Below are 21,227 nucleotides of genomic sequence, written 5' to 3'. Positions count from 1 at the left end.
TCAAATCTAATTTCCATTTTTCACAGGGAACTAGAATGAGAAAACAATTTTAAACTTATCAGTGGAAGTGAATTAATAAACTAGAGTTGATGACACACACGATAGAATTCTCATTTGAATTCCCAAATGTTTTCCTAAGCAATTATAACTAGTTTTTAGAAGCTCCTTTCAGGTAGTGAACGCAATGCATCAAGATTGACTTTGGACGGGGTTGATGTGATGGGGGAGCGGTTAGCTGATGAGGTGACATTCTAATATTCTTGGACATGCTTATTTTTCTTGTACCTTCTGCACTTATATTTCTGAGTTTTCTTTGCTTTTCTATATGATTTTTCAATGTAATTTTTATGTTCTATTTGAGGATTGTAAACAAAATGGTCTAATTCTACAGTCAACGCATGTAGTTGGGGTTCAGTAGCTTGCTAAAAGAATGATTATAGGAAATTTTGCTGAAAGGGCCTTGCCATCTCAATTATAGATGAAATAATCAATCTATGTATGGACATTCTAATAAGTGTTGTCCATTAATGCAGGTAGCTACAGTAATAAAATGCAATCCGGGATTAAAAAGAATTTCATTTATTGCTCATTCAGTGGGTGGCTTAGTAGCAAGATATTCCATTGGGCGACTATATGAGCCACCCTCAAGGAATAAGATTACAGTGGAGCACGAGGAGTTAACAAATGGGAACACTTTCCAATATGATAAGGAACAATCAAGTGGTATGATTGCTGGGTTGGAACCAGTCAACTTTATAACTGTTGCCACACCTCACTTGGGCTCTAAAGGAAAAAAACAGGTAAATGTATTTTATGGACCTGTAATCAAGCCAACCTAGGATATTCTCATGGGAATTAATGATGTGCAACTACCTTGGATGCCAAAATATACATTTTTTTGCTTATCTTACATAAAGAAAATAAGTATTTGGTATTTTATGGCAAAGAAATCATATAGGTTGATCATACAAGCTTGCTGTTTTAGCAAGGACATGTGGTTTCAATTCTGGAACTTTAGTTAATGTTTTCAAAGTGCCACATCGTTGTTTTGCAACTGTTTTCACTTAACTTAATTGGTATCATCATCTCAGTTTTCTTTTGTGACTAGTTCTAACAAAATATATATTTTTAAATTACCAGTGAAAAAATTATATTCACAATAGCTAGGCAGGTTAGAGACATATATGTGGTTTCAATTCTGGAACTTTAGTTAATGTTTTCAAAGTGCCACATCGTTGTTTTGCAGCTGTTTTCACTTAACTTAATTGGTATCATCATCTCAGTTTTCTTTTGTGACTAGTTCTAACAAAATATATATTTTTAAATTACCAGTGAAAAAATTATATTCACAATAGCTAGGCAGGTTAGAGACATATAGACTACATGTCTATTTATATCCTAGCTGACAAGAGGACATCTAAAATTCTTAGATGTGCTCTACTATTTTATCTTTCTTGTTGAAACCATAGATGAACTACTTGTCAAAAACTCAGTGAGTAGCTAAAAACTCCTGAGGTTTTTCCTTCGGCAAGTAGTAATGACTTCAACTTGCACGAAAAACTCTGAGTTTTTGCCAAAAGCTCGGTGAGCCTGTGTTATAAACTCGGACGCCTATGCATAAAGGCGTAAAATGACACAGATGAGTTTTATTCCATCGTTTCTTGACTTGTATTTTGCCGATAGGGGGAAAAATACTCTTCCAGACACTTGAAAACTGAATCCATCATTTTGAGGCAGCTTTGAGGTGGTTTTTGAAGGAAAATCAGATTTCTAGATAGGTTTTCTGATTTTCTTTCTATAATTTTTAAAACATTCTTTATTTTTTGTTGTATCTAGATGAATAGGAAATCATTCCTAAGTAGTTAAAAATGATTTTGAGTTATCAGAACAAGATCTAACACTATTTTTAACAAGTTTTCTTTAATCTTTCACTATTTTTTTGAATAATCTCTAGTTTTTTAAATTAAAAAACCTCCTAGCAGTTTATTTTTTATTTTTTAAAGTTTGAATGAAGTCTAAAATTATTTAAACTACTTTAGATAGTTTGCTAAATTGTTTAACTAAAATATTAATTTTGCCTTTTCATTTTGTATGTGTAGGTTAATAGTTAACCATTACTTCAATACGACATTTTTGGGGAATGATTGACCACTAGATCTATGCCCATCAAGATATATAGGCACCTGTCCTAATAGTGCTAGAGATAGGACTTGGAAGTTGGAGGTATGCCTATGAAGGACCAGACCCAGGGTTGGTGATTTGCATTAAATGTGAAAACGTATTTCATGGTGGCATAAACTGCCTCAAATATTACCTTGCAAGGATCGACAAGCATGATTGTAGGAAATGTGCTGGGAGCACAAGAGAAATAAAATGAGACATTATTGCCATACTTGCTGATGGGGAAGAGAAAAAAATGTAAAAGCAGAAGGCAAAACTAGCCATGAGAGCAGCCATTGCTGAATCTCAAGGTGCTTTAGTTGACATTGAAGAAGTAGCAATACTTGAGGGCATAGTGGGCTCTCGTCGTGGCCCGTGTATTGACAAACTTAGCAGCACCTTGGCCATCAATTTTACTTCCTCTAGCGGAGCACCTAATGTGTCAGGTTTACCATCAAGGGCACAACCTATAGGTAGTCATTTTTTGCCCAAGAACACATCTGGAGCCCAACTATCATTAGAGGCCACTAGATGGAATAGGGAGGAACGTGAGAAAACTGACATTGCACGTGCTAATTTTTGGTATTTCACAAAACCTGCCAAAGATATTTTTGGTACTAGATGTAGTTTACTGTACAGTCAATATGTAAAGGTTGGATCGAGCAGTCTTTGGTTTGATTAGAGGTTGTCGTGGCAGACAAAGCAAGCAGATGTAGGATTATGTCTGATATGATGATCACAGACTTAGATGTTGGCATATGTATGAGATATTCAATATTGAATATTTGGTTGGTAGTTTTTGTGAAGAACATATAGTCCATTGGTATGCATGATTTATTAGTATTAACTCTTGTGTTAATGATACATTTTGATGGAACTGACAAATTTATATTTATGTCAATTAGCTTGATATTTAAGATTGAGTTTTGGTTACAATTGTGATGGATGAATGGCGATGAAAAGAATGGTTGGAGAACATTATGTGCAGATTCAGATCAAGTGTTTAAAGACACTATTTCCTACTGGAGCTTCATTGGAATTGTACAAAGCATTTGTGATGCTACTTTTCAGTTTGGTATAAGACTGTAAATCCATTTTGTTTAATTGGTTGTATGTCTGATGTAATTGGATTGTATAATTGAGCAGTGAACTTTAGGCCGTAAGCTTGAATGCAAGTGCACTCTCCTCTTTAAGTACTTAAGCCTTGACTAGGCAACCTTTAATAGGGCACTCTATTAATGTAGCAGTGAGATATCTGTGGGTATAATCCCCACCGGGGTTTTTCCCTTTACCGGGTTCACCTCAATAACAAATCATGGTGTTCTGTTCTTAGTTTGGATCTTGTTTTGTTTAATGGTTTTTATACTTAGTTTTAAATTGTTGCACCGATCCCCTTGTGGTGCTTCCTCATCCTAACTAAAAATAAAAATTTCTAAAAATAGCAAGTATGTCAAAACATTTAAAATTTCACTAGCATTCTTTCTAAAAGATCAATTCTCATTCACACTTGACCTAATTCATTGGCAAACACAGTTTCCATTCTAGGAGCCAAGTGGACAACACTTTTCTTCTAGACTCGACCAATTTCACCAATTCGCATTTGAAATAAGGGGAACCTTGGGGACTAAGCCAAAGGCTACCAAGAGAAAAAGCCAAAAGACAAGGCCTACAATAAAAAGAGTGGTTCTTCATTTGCAATTGGGCAATGAATAAAGAGGTCACAACATCTAACACCATTTTGAAGTATTGTTCCTAAACATTTCAAGGATAAAAAATATTCCATACTCGAAATCTCTAGAAAATTCCTTCTAACCTATCAAAAGTCTAGGAAGAAGACTCAAAAAGGGAGAAAAATCAGGTATTGCATAAGAAGCTCTTCATTCTTGATTACCTAGGTGTGTGCAAATGAAATAATTTCAACTCATAAGACCATTAGGATCTTGGAGATTAGTCATGACAAGTTATATATCTTGATTCCCTCCTAACTCCAAAAGCATCTTGGACGTTGCGTCATTGCCAGTGAAACATCCACAACCCCAATGAGGTTGTTGCTATAATCCCCACAAAGATTGCTCTACTTTGGGAAAATTATTCTTTGGAACACTAGTAGAGATTTTTGCCTACCCCAAAGTTAAATATTTGAACTTTTATCTCATTTTTCTATTCATCTCTTTCTTTCTTTTGATATTGCATTCTCTTCCTTTTACTTAGCTGGTGAGCAATGAAGCCACTATGGGTTAGGGGAATTACATTGGCGCTGAATCAAGATTAAGACTGCTACAAGCCCTGCCTTCTCCCAAGAATCTAAAATGACTCGGAACAATTGATTAGGTGTGAAAAGACAATCATAGAATCCAATTGTTAAGATACAATAAATGATTAAGCTTCCAAATTGAGGATACGTCCTAATCAAATGATAAAGTTGAAAAAGAACAACCTTGGATTCTAAAGCACACTAATAATTATGCAAGAAATGGATTGAACATAACTAAGTATAGATGCTAGAATGTGCTTGTGATGCACCACTTTTCACTCTAAATGGGAATCCTCAAAGCAAACCAAAAGAAAAAGGAAACCTGCTCTAACAAAACAGAAAAAAAATTCGAATAAACAAGACTTAGAATATATAAATATATGCAACTCCTAGTGTGATTTCTTAGGATGTGCATGAGTAACATGGCACAGGGCATTCATATTTGTAGGGTGGGTTGGGTGGGGAGGTCATGGTACAAATTCTTGCAAATTCATTTTTAAACTCTAAAAAGTAATCCTTCACAACACAAATCATGATCAACATTTCTCAACCCATGGGTGCACACTTGAAGAGGGTGAAATTTTAGATTTGGAGAAGGAATTTCCATACTTAGTAAAAAATCCTTGGTATTTCTACCTTGAGTATACATGAGCTAGGAGTAGGAATTTTCCAACATGTAGCCATTTTTTGCATTGCCTCCTCCCTTTGGTTGTGACTCAATCATTTTTCACATAACTCTCATTAAAGCCATTTCCTTCATTGCCTTCTCCCTTTGGTTCAAATTTATCTACTTTTCACATTTAGCTCATTAACTTAGCCATTTTCTTTGCGCTCATGGAATTTCTGCCTACGGGTGCATATAGGACTTGGTGCAAGATTTTGTACTTAGAGCACAATTACACACTACCGACAGGGGTGCTCATGAGAGATGAGTTTGAGTAGTGGATCTTTCACTTTTGATGGAATTCCTTGGCTCTAGTAGATTTGCGCTCTTGGGCACATTTTAGCCCAAGTGAAAGATTGTGTCTAGGGTGCCAATCCTTGAGTGTGGATTTCTTCCTTTAGGTGCAAATCCATGTATGTGTTTGATTTTTATCATGACAACCATTTGCACCCATTCTTCTTGAGATGGATGTGTTTTTTATTGTCTCATTGGATTTGGAGTTGGATGTCTTTTTGGTTTAAAACTTTAACATTTCTTTCATTGACTTAGCTATTTTCTTTATCCTTGTTGAATTTATGCCTCTATGGTATGGAAATGGGTGCAAGATTTTGTACTTTTAGTGTGATTCCATGCTACCTCTAGATTAGCTTTCATGGGTGCATTTCAGCCCAAGTGGAAGATTTTGCTTGTTGGGTGCCAATTCCTAAGTGTGGAGGATTTCTTCCCTTAGGCGCAAATCCATGTATATGTTGGATTTTTTTCATGACTTAGTCATTTGCACTCATTCTTCTGGAGATGGATGCATCGTGCCTCTTTGATTGTCATGTTGCATTTGGAATTGGATGCCTTTTTTGATTTTCCCTCTTTTAGGTGTTTTTCAGTGCCTTTTTACTTTTCTTCGAGAGTTGCCTTTTTAGGAGAGGTCATAGTTGAAATTCTTGCAAATTTTCCTTAAACTTTGAAAAGAAATCCTTCACAAGACAAATCTTGATCAACATTTCTCAACCCTTTGAAGAGGGTGAAATTTAAGATCTGGAGAGGGAATTTCCATACCTAGCCAAAATCCTTGCTATTTCTTCCTTGAGTGTACATGAGCTAGGAGGAATTTTTTTCCAACACTAACCATTTTCTTGCATTGCCTCCTCCCTTTGGTCGAGACTTACTTGGCCACTTACCACATTACTTTCATTAAAGCCATTTCCTTGCATTGCCTTCTTCCATTGGTTCAGATTTAGCCACTTTTCACATTTCTTTCATTAACTTAGACATTTCCTTTGTCCTTATGGAATTTATGCCTGTGGGTGCATATGGGTCCCGGTGCAAGATTTTGTACTTTGAGCACAATTCCATGGTACCTTTAGATTGGCGCTCATGGGCGGATGACGTTGAGTAGTGGATTTTTCACTTTTGGCAGAATTCCTTGGTTCTAGTGAATCATTTTAGCCCAAGTGAAAGATTTTGTGTGTTGGGTGCCAATTTCTATGTGTGGAAGATTTTTTCCTTTAGTCGCAAATCCATGTATGTGTTGGGTTTTTTTCATGACAGTCATTTGGTCTCATTCTTCTAGAGATAGATGCCTTTTTGATTGTCTTGTTAGATCTGGAATTTGACGCCTTTTTGGTGTAGATTTAGCCACTTTTCATTTCTTTCATTAACTTAGCCCTTTTCTTTGTCCTTACAAAATTTATGCCTATGGGCGCATAGGGGCCATAGTGTAAGATTTTGTACTTTTGAGTGCAATTCCATGCTGCCTCTATATTAACACTCATGGGCGCATTTTAGCCCAAGTGAAAGATTTTGTGTTGGACACCCATTCTTGAGTGTCGGATTTCTTCCTTTAGGCGCAGATCCATGCATGTGTTGGATTTCTTGATGACTTAGTCATTTGCGCTCATTCTTCTAGAGATGGATGCCTTTTTGATTGTCATGTCGGATTTGGAATTGGACGCCTTTCACATTGTTCCTCATCTAGGTGTTTTTCAATGCCTTTTCACTTTTCCTCATGAATTGCCTTTTTAGGAGATGCTTTTTGGGTGCCCTTTTCCAAAAGATGCTCTTTCAAGAGATGCCTTTTCAGATTTAATACATTTTCAACCAACATCCAAACTTGTTCAACTTTTCAGATATAAAACTTGATACCTCTTTCCTCTTCCTTAGCCAATACTTGTTTGACCTGCCAAAAATAGATCTATGATAAATAGTAAATTTGTTTAAATACAAAGTTCTTGAGACATATGCTTTTTTGATTGTCATGTTGGATCGGGAACAAGATGCTTTTTCTGATTTTTCCTCTTTTAGATATTTTTTAGTGCTACTTTTTTGTAATGTCCCTTACTAGATATACTTAAATATTAGAACAATCACTTCACTCATTCACACTAACTCATTCCAAACTTGCAATTAAACTATAAAATGTACAATATGAACCATGCCACTCTGACACAATTATGGCCAATGATGTGCTGCAATGTCTGATATTTATAATATGTGGATGTTTATAATATGTTGATTTGATTATTTGACTCTATTACTCCCAACGTACATGTCTGTCATAGATATTGGATTTGGTATATAATGATAGGCCTTTATTATTATTCAGTTGAATTTAGAAATTTTATATTATTTGATTCCTTATTGATATAATCTTACTGTGATGTGTATTCTCTAAATTTTTATTGATCTTTTATTCACTGGATAGAGCTTGTATTCTTCAGATATTAATGTGTTGACTGGATATTGTAATGGATGTCATCAATTCTTTTCAAAGAAGAGCCAGTGCTCTGTAATTTTCAGATGATAAGGAATTCGCTGTTGTATTGTCTTCATCGTATAATACTGATGTCTTTGTGATATACCGTTGATAGTTATGTTGGATTTATATCTTTGCATAGATATCTTGAGTATTCACTGCAGTGTGACTTCCCAAATAATTAATCTTCAATTTGTCAACCATGCTTGCATACTTCAGAATCTGTATTAACTTTGGTATTGTCTTAGTTACTTTATCACTATTTAATTATTGACATGGCTCCTTTCTTAGTGTTGCTTGTAAACTTTTGTTTGGTATTTCAATGGTAACATATAAATCATGTTTGCTTCGTATATTCTTCATTATATATCATTCATTTCACACTGTATATATTCTTCCCGCAGCTGGTTATTGTTTATTTGATCACAAATACATGGTGGCTTTAATTATGTGATTCTTACTTATATTTCTTAGACTCTCAAATCTATTAGATTTTTATGGACTTCAATATAACTGTGCATCTCCTTCACACTTTTGACTTTTGACATTAATGCCAATAATTTCTATCACCATCGATGCCTACCGCTGCTTACAATCCATATATACAGATCAGGTAATACTATTATATTCTCAGATTGTATACACAAAATCCATAAGTGAGTAATTATGCACAAGGAACCACATGCTGTGTATTGTCCCTATGTATGTGAATCCTCCATTCTGTGTCATCTCTAATGGGTGCCTCGGTTTTCATATATCTTACGTTGAGACTGGATGGTTTCTCTTCTCTCTTGATTGTCGTCTTTTTCCTCCGTTGATTTGATGCCATTCACGGTGGTTATTTGCTGTTTCTGTTTCCTCTGATGCCCGAATGCTATAAGACTCCTTCTCCGGTCATGGTTCCCATTGAGTTTGATTTCCATATAAGACTCCTTCCTGTTCCCTCCAGTCTGATGCGGAAACTCTTCTTATATCTTTCTTGGTCAAATGTGGAGTTTTCCCTATAAGAGACGTGTCCCATGGAGGCCATATCATTTTGTTAAATAGTTTAATCCTCTTTCTTAATCACATGTAATGAGGTTTGTGGTCATTATCATTGGGAGATTAAACGCTGGAGAGTGTTGAAGATATTATTGTCGGTGGTCAAACTCTATGTGCAAAACATTCCTTTGATTGTATGTCATTGCAACATTTCAGAGCTTAAGCATTTCATCTGAAAATCACAAGTGGCTTGTAACATGGTCATTTTCATTTATGAGATACAAGCATGCCTTTTGGATGGATTTGACTCTCAAGTCTAGTCATGGTTGCCTTAATATATATTTCCTTTGATATTGTAATATATATTATTTTTACTAATAGTTATTTATATTTTAATAATTTATTTATATTATTATAATATTAACCCAAAGAATATATTCTTTTGTTATTATAATAATAATTTTATAATTATTATCATAATATATTATTATGTATTTAATTTAATCAATGTGTATTTATATATATGTGCTCATTATTAAATTATTTAATCTTAGTTTAAACCTTTCTGTCTTTAAATTCCATTCTAGAAAGGGGACATTACATTTTTCTTAGGAGTTGCCTTTCTAGGAGATGCTTTATCAGTGCCTTTTTCCAAAAGATGCTCTTTCAAGATAGGCCTTTTCAGACTTCGTAAAATTTCAACCACATGCCAGACTTGTTCAACTTTTCGAACATAGAGCTGGATACCGTTTTTGCTCTTCCTCAGCCAATGCTTATTTGGCTTGCCAAGAATAGATTTACTATAAATAATAAGTTTGTTTAAATGCAAAACTAGGGCAAATTGGGACACAATGAAACTTAGTATCAGTAGACTTACTAAAAATAGACACCGTTAAAAATAGTAAGTATTTTCAAACACAATCAAGGCCATTTCGAGATGTAGTGAAACTCAAATAGAAATTAAAGAGATCAAATTTCCACAATCCATTGCATAAATATATTGATATGTTTCTAGATTCGATTGTGTAAAGATCTTTACACAATCGAATCTAGAAACATATCAATATATTTATAAAATAGAAATTTCCAAAAATAGAAAGTATGCCAAAACATTCAAAATTTCACTTGCATTCTTTTTGAAAGACCGAATCTCATTAACACTTGACCTAGTTCACTGACAAATGCAGTTTCCATTTTGGTAGCTAGGTGGACAATACTTTTCTTCTAGATTTGGCCAATTTTGTCAATTCTCATTTGAAACACGAGAAACCTCAGGGGATTGAGCCAAAAATTGCCAAGAGCTAAAGACAAGGCCTACAACAGAAAGTGTTAGTTTTGTGAACATTGCTGCAAATGTATTAACATTGCCTCTTTGGCATATGTTTTCCAAAAAAAACAATCTCTCTCTTATATTGTGGAAAACACATGGAGGGGACATGTCTATTCATTATTATTTAATTAATATAACAATTAATTATTTAACTATATATATGTATTATATCTCACATATATAATATATGTATATCTTCAATCTAGTCTCATGGGTTTATCCAATTGAAGCTACCAAACTTTAACACTCCCTCTTAGCTAGGGACTATAAACACATAAATATTACACCATTGGTAATATATGTAATGGCAAAATTTAAGGATATCTTTGATAATTGGTCTTCAGAATATCAAAATATGATATTCATCAAATACTTTGAGTAATGGCCTGCAGAATATCAACACATGATATTTACCAAGTACTTGAGAAGGTAATGGCCTGCAGAATATCAACGTATGATATTCACCAAATACCTATCAAATATCTATACAACGTCAAGTGAATTACATCCAACACTTAGTTATTGATTTACAAGATATAAGTTATCATGATCTATTTCAACATTTACATAAAAACGTATATCATGATTTAAGTTATTGTAAGATTGTCACCTTCCAATAACTTTTGCAAATAAAAGTGAAATCATTTCGAAGTCATCACTTCCTCATGATGTACACAGGGGGTAGGCCCATTAAATTCATATAGTCACACATGGACTTTCAAACTCCCTCTGAATATCAATCATTTTGAGCTCCTCACCCAAATTTGCCTTTGGAAAAGTGTCAGACTTCCTTTGAATCTGATATCAATCTCCCTTTTCCTGCAAGAACATACTCGGAGGAAAAGATCAAGGCATATAGCTCTTATAATATGCATTGAAATAATAAGATATTATATCAATCTCATAAAATAGCCACCATTTCTTAAATAAGCATTATTTATATAACTTATCGTTTTTAAGAAATTCACAATGTTCTCCATGTGTGCATTCACACACACACACACACACACACACACACATAATTAAATATGCTTCCATTTTTAATATCCACATCATATTAAACATATAAATGAATATTTATGAAATCTTCATTACCAATAAAGCATATCTTATACTTGCCTTTATTGGGTCAGTACCCAATGTGCTGGATTTTGGCAATGATTTTGTTGATTTTCCAGATTGTCTATAGGTTGTGTATTTTCTTGAACTACTGTATTCTCATAATATGATGCTTATCTAAATCATTGATATCAATATTAATCAATACCCTTCTCACGATAAGACATCTCACAACATACTCACTATTGTGCATTCTGTTTTACACATACATCTGAGTTACTGAATTCTGATGGTGGTGATAGATATATCATGGCTTCTACTTCATGGGACAAATGAACTTGTGCATCTTGGATATAAATTCCTCCCTTCTACATAATACACTTAATTCTTATATATGTCGTGCACTTCATTTGATTTACAGACTGCCCTCTCCAATAAGCTCTTCGATTCTATGGGTGACTTTGTTATTGAGACTTATGTTGTCCAACATTGTTTCATTTTCTAAAACTAAATCTCCTCCATGGTTATGATGAAGACAAGTGAACAACTTCGCACTTTAGCAGCCATCACGGCTACGCGATTGTCATAATAGTCCCTGCACATGGACTGAAGTCTGAGCTGCGAATAAAGTAGGATGTGGGTTAAAATTTTGTAATATTTCTCAAATTTATTGGCTTTAGATTGAATTTAGCAACTACAATGCTGATTGCTTCTGCAATTTTCTTCTGGTGATGTGTTTGAAAATATTAGGGTGCTACAAATCACAACATATTAATCAATGTAGAATATGTGTTGCTCAACTACTTATTTTCATATTCAAATATGTGGAGTTTCTGAAAGGACTGAATTTCCATTTTGTAATGATCTGTGGGGAAAGATTCAACAGTCTTCTTGACACGATCGACATATATCCAGATATTCAAGGCTACGAACTGAAAGCAGCCAGAAAAGGGGCCAATTAGTAAAGCATATTTTACTTTGATCCCAAGTGCTGCATCTTCCCATACTTTGCTAATATTTGAGAGACATCATCTTCAACAATACGGGCTTCTATCATACTCATCATCTCTATTGTATGATTAACACGGTGAAAGTTTCGATCTTGCTCTATCTCAAATAGAAGACCTGATAATAGTCGAGTCCAAACAATTATCATCAATTCTATGAGACAAGGTATTGTCCAGATCCAACCATGTAAGTGAAAATCTGACAAGTCCTTGGTAATGTATGCTATTGTGAGTATTGCTGCAAATGTATTAACATTGCCTCTTCGGTATACGTTTTTCAAAAACAGTGATCTCTCTCTTATATTGTGGACAACACATGGAGAGACATGTCCCTTCATGGGACTTGTCTATTCATTATTATTTAATTAATATAACAATTAACTATTTAACTATATATATATGTATATGTTTTTCAAAAACAGTGATCTCTCTCTTATATTGTGGACAACACATGGAGAGACATGTCCCTTCATGGGACTTGTCTATTCATTATTATTTAATTAATATAACAATTAACTATTTAACTATATATATATATATCTTCAGTTTAGTCTCATGGGTTTATCCAACTGAGGCTACCAAACATTAACAGAAAGAAGGGTTACAATTTGCAATGGGATGATGTCTAGAAGTTCACAACAATGTCCTCGATCAAAACTTTTAATAATATTTACGGGCATTTACAATTGGTTTCCTACTGAAATGTCTTTCTAAGGATACATGATTGGGCAACAATAAGGAGATCTCCAAACTTATCATGCATTATAATTGGAATATGCTTCTCATACAATGTAAAATTTGATCAAATTGGGCGACCTCTACCAGTAATTCATAATTGTGTAAAAGAAAGTATTTAATTAAAAGTGAGCTTGTGAGTCTCAAATGAGGTCAATGCGCTTTGAAATTGTCTTGCTTAAAACTTTATGTTGGTATCAATAACATCATATATCACAGAGAAAGCGAAACTATCTAGATAATGAGCATAACTTATGATTGGTTCTTCACATCAGTCTATAGCAAATGCATAGGTGATTATTATGTTAATACTTGTCCTTTATTATTTAACAACCTCTTTCATTGTTTCTAGTTCTTTTCAGTGTTCGACTAGGCATTTTCCAACTTTATAAAAGAACTTTTTCTGAAAAATTTCCTGCATAGAATTGAGTAATTATGGTATTCAAGAAAGGATACAAATGTAACGTTGCTAGGAAATGATGGAAAAACATTAAGATATATTTTTTCTCATAGCATTGTGGATCTCCATATCAAGTATAGAAATGACCACCAATTTTCTTTTAAATGCACCTGATGTCTTTAAGTTATAGGTAAAATTGTGTAGCATTTCCTTTTCCTTTGTTAAGTATTTAACCTGATAATATACAAGTCTGAAAGTGCAGACCGCACTAGACCTTCTTACCCTAATAGATCATTAGGCTGGCATTAGATTATATATTTTCCTTAGGAGCTGGCGACTTCTCAAGAAGTAACATTATAATCCTTAACTAATCTAACACATTGTTTGTTAGATGTTATTTTGTTTATATTTTAGATCGCCGACTTATAGGAAAATTAGTTTACACTAGTTTAGGAAGGGATATGTCCCTTTGGGGGACATACCCTTTAGCAATGATATATAGGGAGGTTATCGGTACAGTTAGAGGACACACAACAACAATTCAGTCTGCTCCTCTTAAGTATTAATATCCTGTAATTAATATCAGAAATACTTCCATTCAATCAGGGTTGATTGTTCCTTATTGTATCGGCATTAGAGAAGTTCATTGTTCTTCACATATTGCACAATTAAGGCTATATCCTTAAGCAATATCATTATACTGATATATTGCAGAAGTAGATAATTTCGGATCAGATATATAATTGTCAACTTCCTCAATATTCAGATTATTAGAAGACCATTCTTAGCTATCAAGGACTGAAGTAAAAGTTTGACTCAAAGGATACAGAATTCGCAGAATCTTTACATGGTATTAGATCTCTGGTAGTCGAACCTAGGCTCTGCAGAATTCAGTTATTAGACTTAATATATATCTAGCAACTATCTCCTATCTTCAATGGCATACACAATCAAAACCGAGGACAGGTTTGATGGGAAAGAACACTTTGAAGCCTCGAAGTTCAGAATCATGACGATTCTTGAAGAGAATGATGTAAGACAATTTGTTGACAAAGCATCCAAACAACTGTCAGTTGAACCTCATAAATCTATTTTGAGCAGAGGAAATAGAAAAGCCATTCAAATCATTTTAGATGGAGTAAAAAATGATATCGTACCTATGCTTACAAAACATCAAACTGCCTTTGATATGATGAATGCATTACGAAATGCATATGAAGTAAACAATGCAACTAGGGTTCTCGCATTGAAAAGACAACTGAATCACATTCAGATAAAGAAAGGAGAATCGATAAATTCTTACCCTAAGAGTTGTCGGCATTAGAGATGAACTATCAAGTATAGGAACCACTTTTAGTGACACAGAATTAACACTTATGGCTATAGATGGATTGCCAGATTCATGGGAGACATTTGCGCAAGGAACAAGTGCCAGAGATAATCTTCTGGACTTTAACAGACTCAAGAATGATTGTCTTCAAGAGGAATCCAGAAAACTAAAGAAAGGAGGGAAACCAAGAACAAAAGATGAAGAACTTCATGTTCTTAATACAAACTCCTATAAGGGCAAGAAGAAACATCTGAAGAAGAAAAAGGGAAATAAAAAGAATGGAAAACCCAAGAAAGATCTATCTAAAATAAAGTGTTTCAAATGTGAAAAATTTGGACATTACAGATCTAATTGTCCTGAAAATTCCAAACAACAAGCAAACTATACAAATATTATTAGGGAAGAAGATACTTATGATCTTGAGAACTGTGTTTTGTATTCCTCACTATCAAATGAAATTTCAAGTAAAGCATGGCTAATTGATAGTGGGTTTTCTAGACATATAACATAATACAAAGAAACACTAGACTCTTTATCAGAGAAGGTTAACGGTGAAGTTACCATTGGTGATAATTTAGCACACTCCATTGAAGGAATTGGAAATTGTACTTTGAAACTAAAATCAGGAAATACTCTTCTTCTTAAAGGTGTACTCTATGTACCAAGAATTAAAAGAAACCTAATCTCAATTACAACACTTGAAGATGATGGGCATAATGTTTTATTTGTGGATGGCAAAGTATTAACTTGGGTAAAGAACTCCTCCATCAAGAAAACAAGGTTAATTGGTTAGGGAAAAGGATATTTTTATGAATTGAATACAAAATCTAGTCGATCTATTCAAGACTTAGTTCATGAAGCTGTAGATATAAATGAAATATGGCACAGAAGATTAGGGCATCTAAATTTCAAAACTTTATCAACTATGGAGAAGATAGTTACCGGATTACCTAAACTAAATAAAGACCACTCAAGTATTTGCAAAGGGTGTGCTTTGGGTAAGAACACCAGAAGTCCCTTTCATGATAGTATTAGAAAAATAAATAATGTTTTAGAATTAATTCATTCAGATTTATGTGGACCTATGTCTGTTCCTTCTCTTGGAGGATTCTGGTATTACATTTTGTTCATAGATGACTTCTCTAGGAAAATATGGATTTATTTTTTAAAATGCAAAGAATCAGAAGAAATCCTACAGACATTTAAGGAATTCAAAACATTAACTAAAAACTTTTCAGGGCATAAAATAAAAACCTTTAGAACTGATAACGGAAGAGAATATATCTCAGACTTGTTTAAAAGGTTTTGTAAACAATCAGGGATTAAGAGGAAGTACACTGTTCCTTATAATCCAGAACAAAATGGGGTAGCAGAAAGAAAGAATAGGACAATTATAGAAGTTGCTAGCGCTATGATTTTTGATCAAAATCTAGAATATTATCTTTGGGTAGAAGCCTCTTGTACAGCTATATATATTCAAAACAGAAGCCCTCTCTCCTATCTTAAAGATAAAACTCCTGAAGAAGTATTTACTAAAGTAAAACCCAATATAAGTCATCTTAGAATTTTTGGGTGTCCTGTATATATCCATGTTCCAAAAGAAAAGAGAACCAAGTTAGAACCCTCTGGGAGGAAAGGTATTTTTGTAGGGTATAGTGAAACATCCAAGGCATATAGGATTTTCATACCTGGATAGAAAAGTATTGAACTTAGTAGGGATGTAATCTTTGAAGAAGATCTTGCATTCAAAAGAGCCATAAGTTTTAATGAACCTTATCCTTTATCTAGTTTTGAAAGAAATAGTGAATTTCGGTCCTAGAGGGAGAACTTATAAGAAATTGAAGATGAAATTCAAAATATGAACCTTGAAGAAAATTCAAAGAAAAGACCACTTTGGGCCATCAAAACAGTTGAAGTAGCTCAAGACTTTGCTGCACCTTCCGGAACAGTAAGAGAAAGCAGAAGACCTAAAAGATTCTCTAGTTATACAACAAATATGAGTGATTTATCCAAAACAGAACCAACCAATCCTTCTGATGCTATTAAACATACAACTTGGAAAGAAGCTATGATAGAAGAATACTAATCTATTATGAAAATGATGTTTAGGAAATTGTTTCAAGACCTAAAGGAAAATTTGTTGTTTCTTCCAAGTGGATATTTAAAATAAAGCATGTTGCTAATGGTAGTATTGAGAAGTATAAAGCCAAATTTGTAGCCAAAGGATTTTTTCGGAAAGAAGGGATTGATTATGAAGAAACCTTTGCTCTTGTTGCCAGATATACCTTCGTAAGAGCAATCTTAGCAATTGCCGCATCAAATTGATGGAAGGTACATCGAATGGATGTAAAAACAACATTCCTAAACAGAAAGATTTCAGAGGAAGTAGAGCAACTTGAAGGATTTGAAACTCATGATCCTAACGCTTTTGTTTGTAGGCTCAAGAAAGCTCTCTATGGGCTTAAACAGGCTCCCAGGGCTTGGTATGAAAGAATTGATAAGTATCTCATTGGCTTAGGATTGTCCAAGAATGAAGCTGATCCAAATTTATATTATAAAAGAGATAAAGATGATATGGTAATTCTGATATTGTATGTCGATGATTTACTAATAACAGGTGAAGATCATCTCATAGATCAGTGCAAGAAAGATCTAACTAGAAAATTTGAGATGAAAGATTTGGGACTCCTTCATTACTTCCTAGGACTGGAAGTATGGCAGAATTCTGACAGTATCATACTTAATCAAGGGAAGTATACATCAAACATTTTAAAGAGATTTGGAATGTGGAATTGCAAACCTATGTCTTCTCCAATGGAGACTAATCTACATAAACTTAAGGAAGCAGCAGCAGAATCACCTTCCATAGATTCTTCTCTCTCCAGACAGATGATTGGGTCCCTTATGTACTTAGTAAATATAAGACTGGATATTTGCTATGGAGTTAATGCCTTAAGTCAGTTTATGTGTGAACCAAAGGAGATTCACCTAGTTGCGGTTAAACACATTATGAGATACTTACAAGGCACTCTAAATTTTGGACTCAAATATGAGAAGGTTGATTTAGATTTGCATGGATTCACCGACTTAGATTGGGGTGGAAGTGTTAAAGACAAAAAAAGTACTTCAGGATGCTGTTCCAGTTTGGGATCAGCTATGATATCTTGGATATGCAGAAAGCAGTCTTCAGTAGCCCAGAGCTCCACAGAAGCCGAATACATTGCAGTAGCAATGGCCTTTCGAGAAGCAGTTTGGTTAAGGAAGTTACTTGTAGGGTTATTTGGGCAAGCCATGAATTCTACGATTATTCATTATGATAATTAGAGCTCCATCAAGCTTTCAGTGAATCCAGTTTTCCATGACAGGTCCAAGCATATTGAAATTCCTTACCATTATGTAAGAGATATGGTAGACAGAAATTTTGTAAAATTAGAATACATTTTCACTGCAGATCAGACAACAAACTTACTCACCAAACCTCTAGCTAGAGTAAAGATAGAACACTTCAGGAGGAGACTTGATATGGTTGAGTCGTAATCTATTTGAACTCTTTTAATTATTAATAAAATAATTTTATTTTGTCAAGCTATTGACTGTTATGGGCTCCACCATTTGTATTCATTATTTAAAGAGGTGACAATCTCTAAAATAATGAACACTTGTATAAAAGGCATTATGAGAGATGACAATCTCTTAGATAATGTACTAAACAGTAGAGTTTTACTGTAAGATCTAGATGAGTTTTAGATTGTATTGTGATGTTGACATTGCTATGTTCATGAGTCACAAATTGGATAAAGGAAGAATCTTAGTATTCTTCGGGTTTATCTTGTATTCTGGTAGATCTTAAACTCAGGATCTTGTTGTGATATAGAAATACCAGTTCCTATGAATCACAACTTGGATAAATGAAGAGATTAAATTACTCTTTAGATTTATCCTTTATATTATCACTAGTAGCAGTGATTTGTCATATCACAGGTTTAGTAATATGACATTGTATCATGTGTTCTATGATAACAGATACTAAGAAGATTCAGACAGAGATAGAGTATTAATTCTTGCTTATTCATTTGTATTGATGTTGCTAGATATAATATCTCTCTGTATGATTATCAGGTTAAGAGGGAGTGTTAAGTATTTAACCTGATAATATATAGGTCTGAAAGTGCAGACCACACTAGACCTTCTTACCCTAATATATCATTAGGCTGGCATTAGATTATATGTTTTCCTTAGGAGCCGGCGACTTCTCAAGAAGTAACATTATAATCCTTAACTAATCTAACACATTGTTAGTTAGATGTTATTGTGTTTATATTTCAGATCACCGACTTATAGGAAAATTAGTTTATACTAGTTTAGGAAGGGATATGTCCCTTTGAGGGACATACCCTTTAGCAAGGATATATAGGGAGGTTATTGGTACAGTTAGAGGACACACAGCAACAATTCAGTTTGCTCCTCTAAGTATCAATATCCTGTAATTAATATTAGAAATACTCCCATTCAATCAAGGTTGATTGTTCCTTATTGTATCGGCATTAGAGAAGTTCAGTGTTCTTCACATATTGCACAATTAAGGCTATGTCCTTAAGCAATATCATCATACTGATATATTGCAGAAGTAGATAATTTCGGATCAGATATATAAGTGTCAACTTCCTCAATATTCAGATTATTAGAAGACCATTCTCAGCTATCAAGGACTGAAGTAAAAGTCTGACTCAAAGGATACAGAATTTGCAGAATATATACATCCTCTTAGCACATTAATTTGATGATGACTTGAATTAATGTTCAAGAGATTGTCATCCTTAATATAATAGAGATAATTTCTTTTATACATGCCTTTTTTGTCGCAAATAGGATTTTTCTAGAATACATTTATTGCTATAGACAAGGGATTCCAGTTCCATAATTTCTTTTGTTATTAATTCTTAAATGATTAATATATGTTTCCCTGACAGGTACCATTTCTTTTTGGTCTACCTTTTTTGGAGAAAGTTGCATTGTTAGGTGTCCATATATTTATTGGACGGACAGGTCGACATCTCTTTCTTACTGACAATGATGAGGGGAAATTACCGTTGCTTCGTCGCATGTTGAATGATTGTGGTGATATTTATTTCATGTGTGTATTTTCTTTTTTGTTCACTTCAGGATTTCATTATATTAATTGAAGTAACTTAACAATTTTCTTTTTTGATGTCAATGTTCTATTATTCATTCATGAAATTTTCTAGTAAATAATAAATATAATCATCAGTGTTTTGTCTGGAAATACAGGTCTGCTTTGCGAGCATTTAAACGTCGAATTGCCTACTCAAATGTGGGCTATGACCGTATCTTACATACCGACTTTTTGTCAACATTTTAAATTATATGCAATTACAAGTTATCTTCCTCATGTAAAGTTATCGTTTGGGTTCAAAAAGTGTCAATATATTGTTCCTTAACTGGTCACAAAGATATCGTAGGTTGGAGAACTTCTTCAATTAGACTTGAAAGTGGGCTGCCAAAGGTATTATTTGTCAATTTGTTGACTGTCTCACCATTTATACTTATCTTCTCAATTGGTTTTGTTGCATTTCATCATCATGTTGGATTTTTGACCATAGTCACTGACTGAAAGTTTGTGAATACAGTTTGAGAATCCTATAGATGAGAGATACCCACACATTGTAAATATAGAAGACACGGATGATGATAATCATAAGCCAAGGCCTCCAGTTTCAGAAGAAGATCATTCAGTCAACCCAGAAGAAGGTTTGCTTCTCCTATTTGTTCAACTTGGTACAGCTAAGCTAGCTCAAATAACATATTTATTGTAGAAGCTATGGTTAAATGTTTCTCTTTGGACATGATTCTATACAAGTGAGATATTTATACAGGCATTTTTTGCTGGTAACTTTCCCTTGATCATGCATATCCAATAAATCTGTTTAGGTTTCTGAAACACATTTTAATGTCAATACTGCCCATTGGCTTATTGTTTTTGCTCGTATTTCTGGGTTTGAATTTCACATTTACTTGAATACATAAAAGTATTTATCATTTTTATTGGACAAGCTATGTTGAATGCGGTTATTTATTTCACATTGGTTTTTGCCGTCATATTTATTTCACATTGGTTATTGATGTTACTTGGTCCTCACAACACATAATGGAGATGTGAGTTGACCAATAGAGAAAGGAAAATTGTGAAAAAGATGAAGTACCCCTACTTTGAGATGGTTGGAGATATCATTCCTCACAATCATATCTTTCAATAGTTCCTTTAGTTCAAATACAAGTAGGTTAACAAGCCATCTCTTCATTCTGTGAAGTGCTTACAAATGTAAGAATTGAAAGCATTGTTTGAGATGTACATATATGCATAATTTTACGAGACAAGACGCACAAGCTTAATGGACAATTGGAAAAGCTAGGTGGCAAGGTTTGAATTTGAATTCAAGTTCGTTGATCATTAAATTCAGATGAAATTTGGCAAGGGTAAAAATTCCTTAAAAAATCAACAATAAAATTGCCTTTATAAATTTATTTATTTTTAAATAT

General features: G+C 33.8%; 1 protein-coding gene across 2 annotated transcripts in view; it reads left to right on the top strand.

Moving 5' to 3' along the window:
- The window catches only part of LOC149551073 (lipid droplet phospholipase 1-like), a 78,422-nt gene that overhangs the window by 24,300 nt on the left and 32,895 nt on the right, over positions 1-21,227 (top strand). For both annotated transcript variants that reach the window (XM_089786654.1, XM_089786655.1), the window contains exons 3-8: positions 173-243; positions 534-800; positions 19,640-19,803; positions 19,959-20,014; positions 20,141-20,193; positions 20,318-20,438. In XM_089786654.1, coding sequence (XP_089642780.1) covers positions 173-243; positions 534-800; positions 19,640-19,803; positions 19,959-20,014; positions 20,141-20,193; positions 20,318-20,438 — 732 coding nt within the window. The remainder of the gene's footprint in view (positions 1-172; positions 244-533; positions 801-19,639; positions 19,804-19,958; positions 20,015-20,140; positions 20,194-20,317; positions 20,439-21,227) is intronic.

This window comes from Cupressus sempervirens, chromosome 6 (assembly GCF_028749045.1).
Source record: "Cupressus sempervirens isolate cs-2001-9-10 chromosome 6, ASM2874904v1, whole genome shotgun sequence".
NCBI classification, from domain to species: domain Eukaryota; kingdom Viridiplantae; phylum Streptophyta; class Pinopsida; order Cupressales; family Cupressaceae; genus Cupressus; species Cupressus sempervirens.
This window is presented reverse-complemented; position numbering and strand designations above follow the sequence as displayed.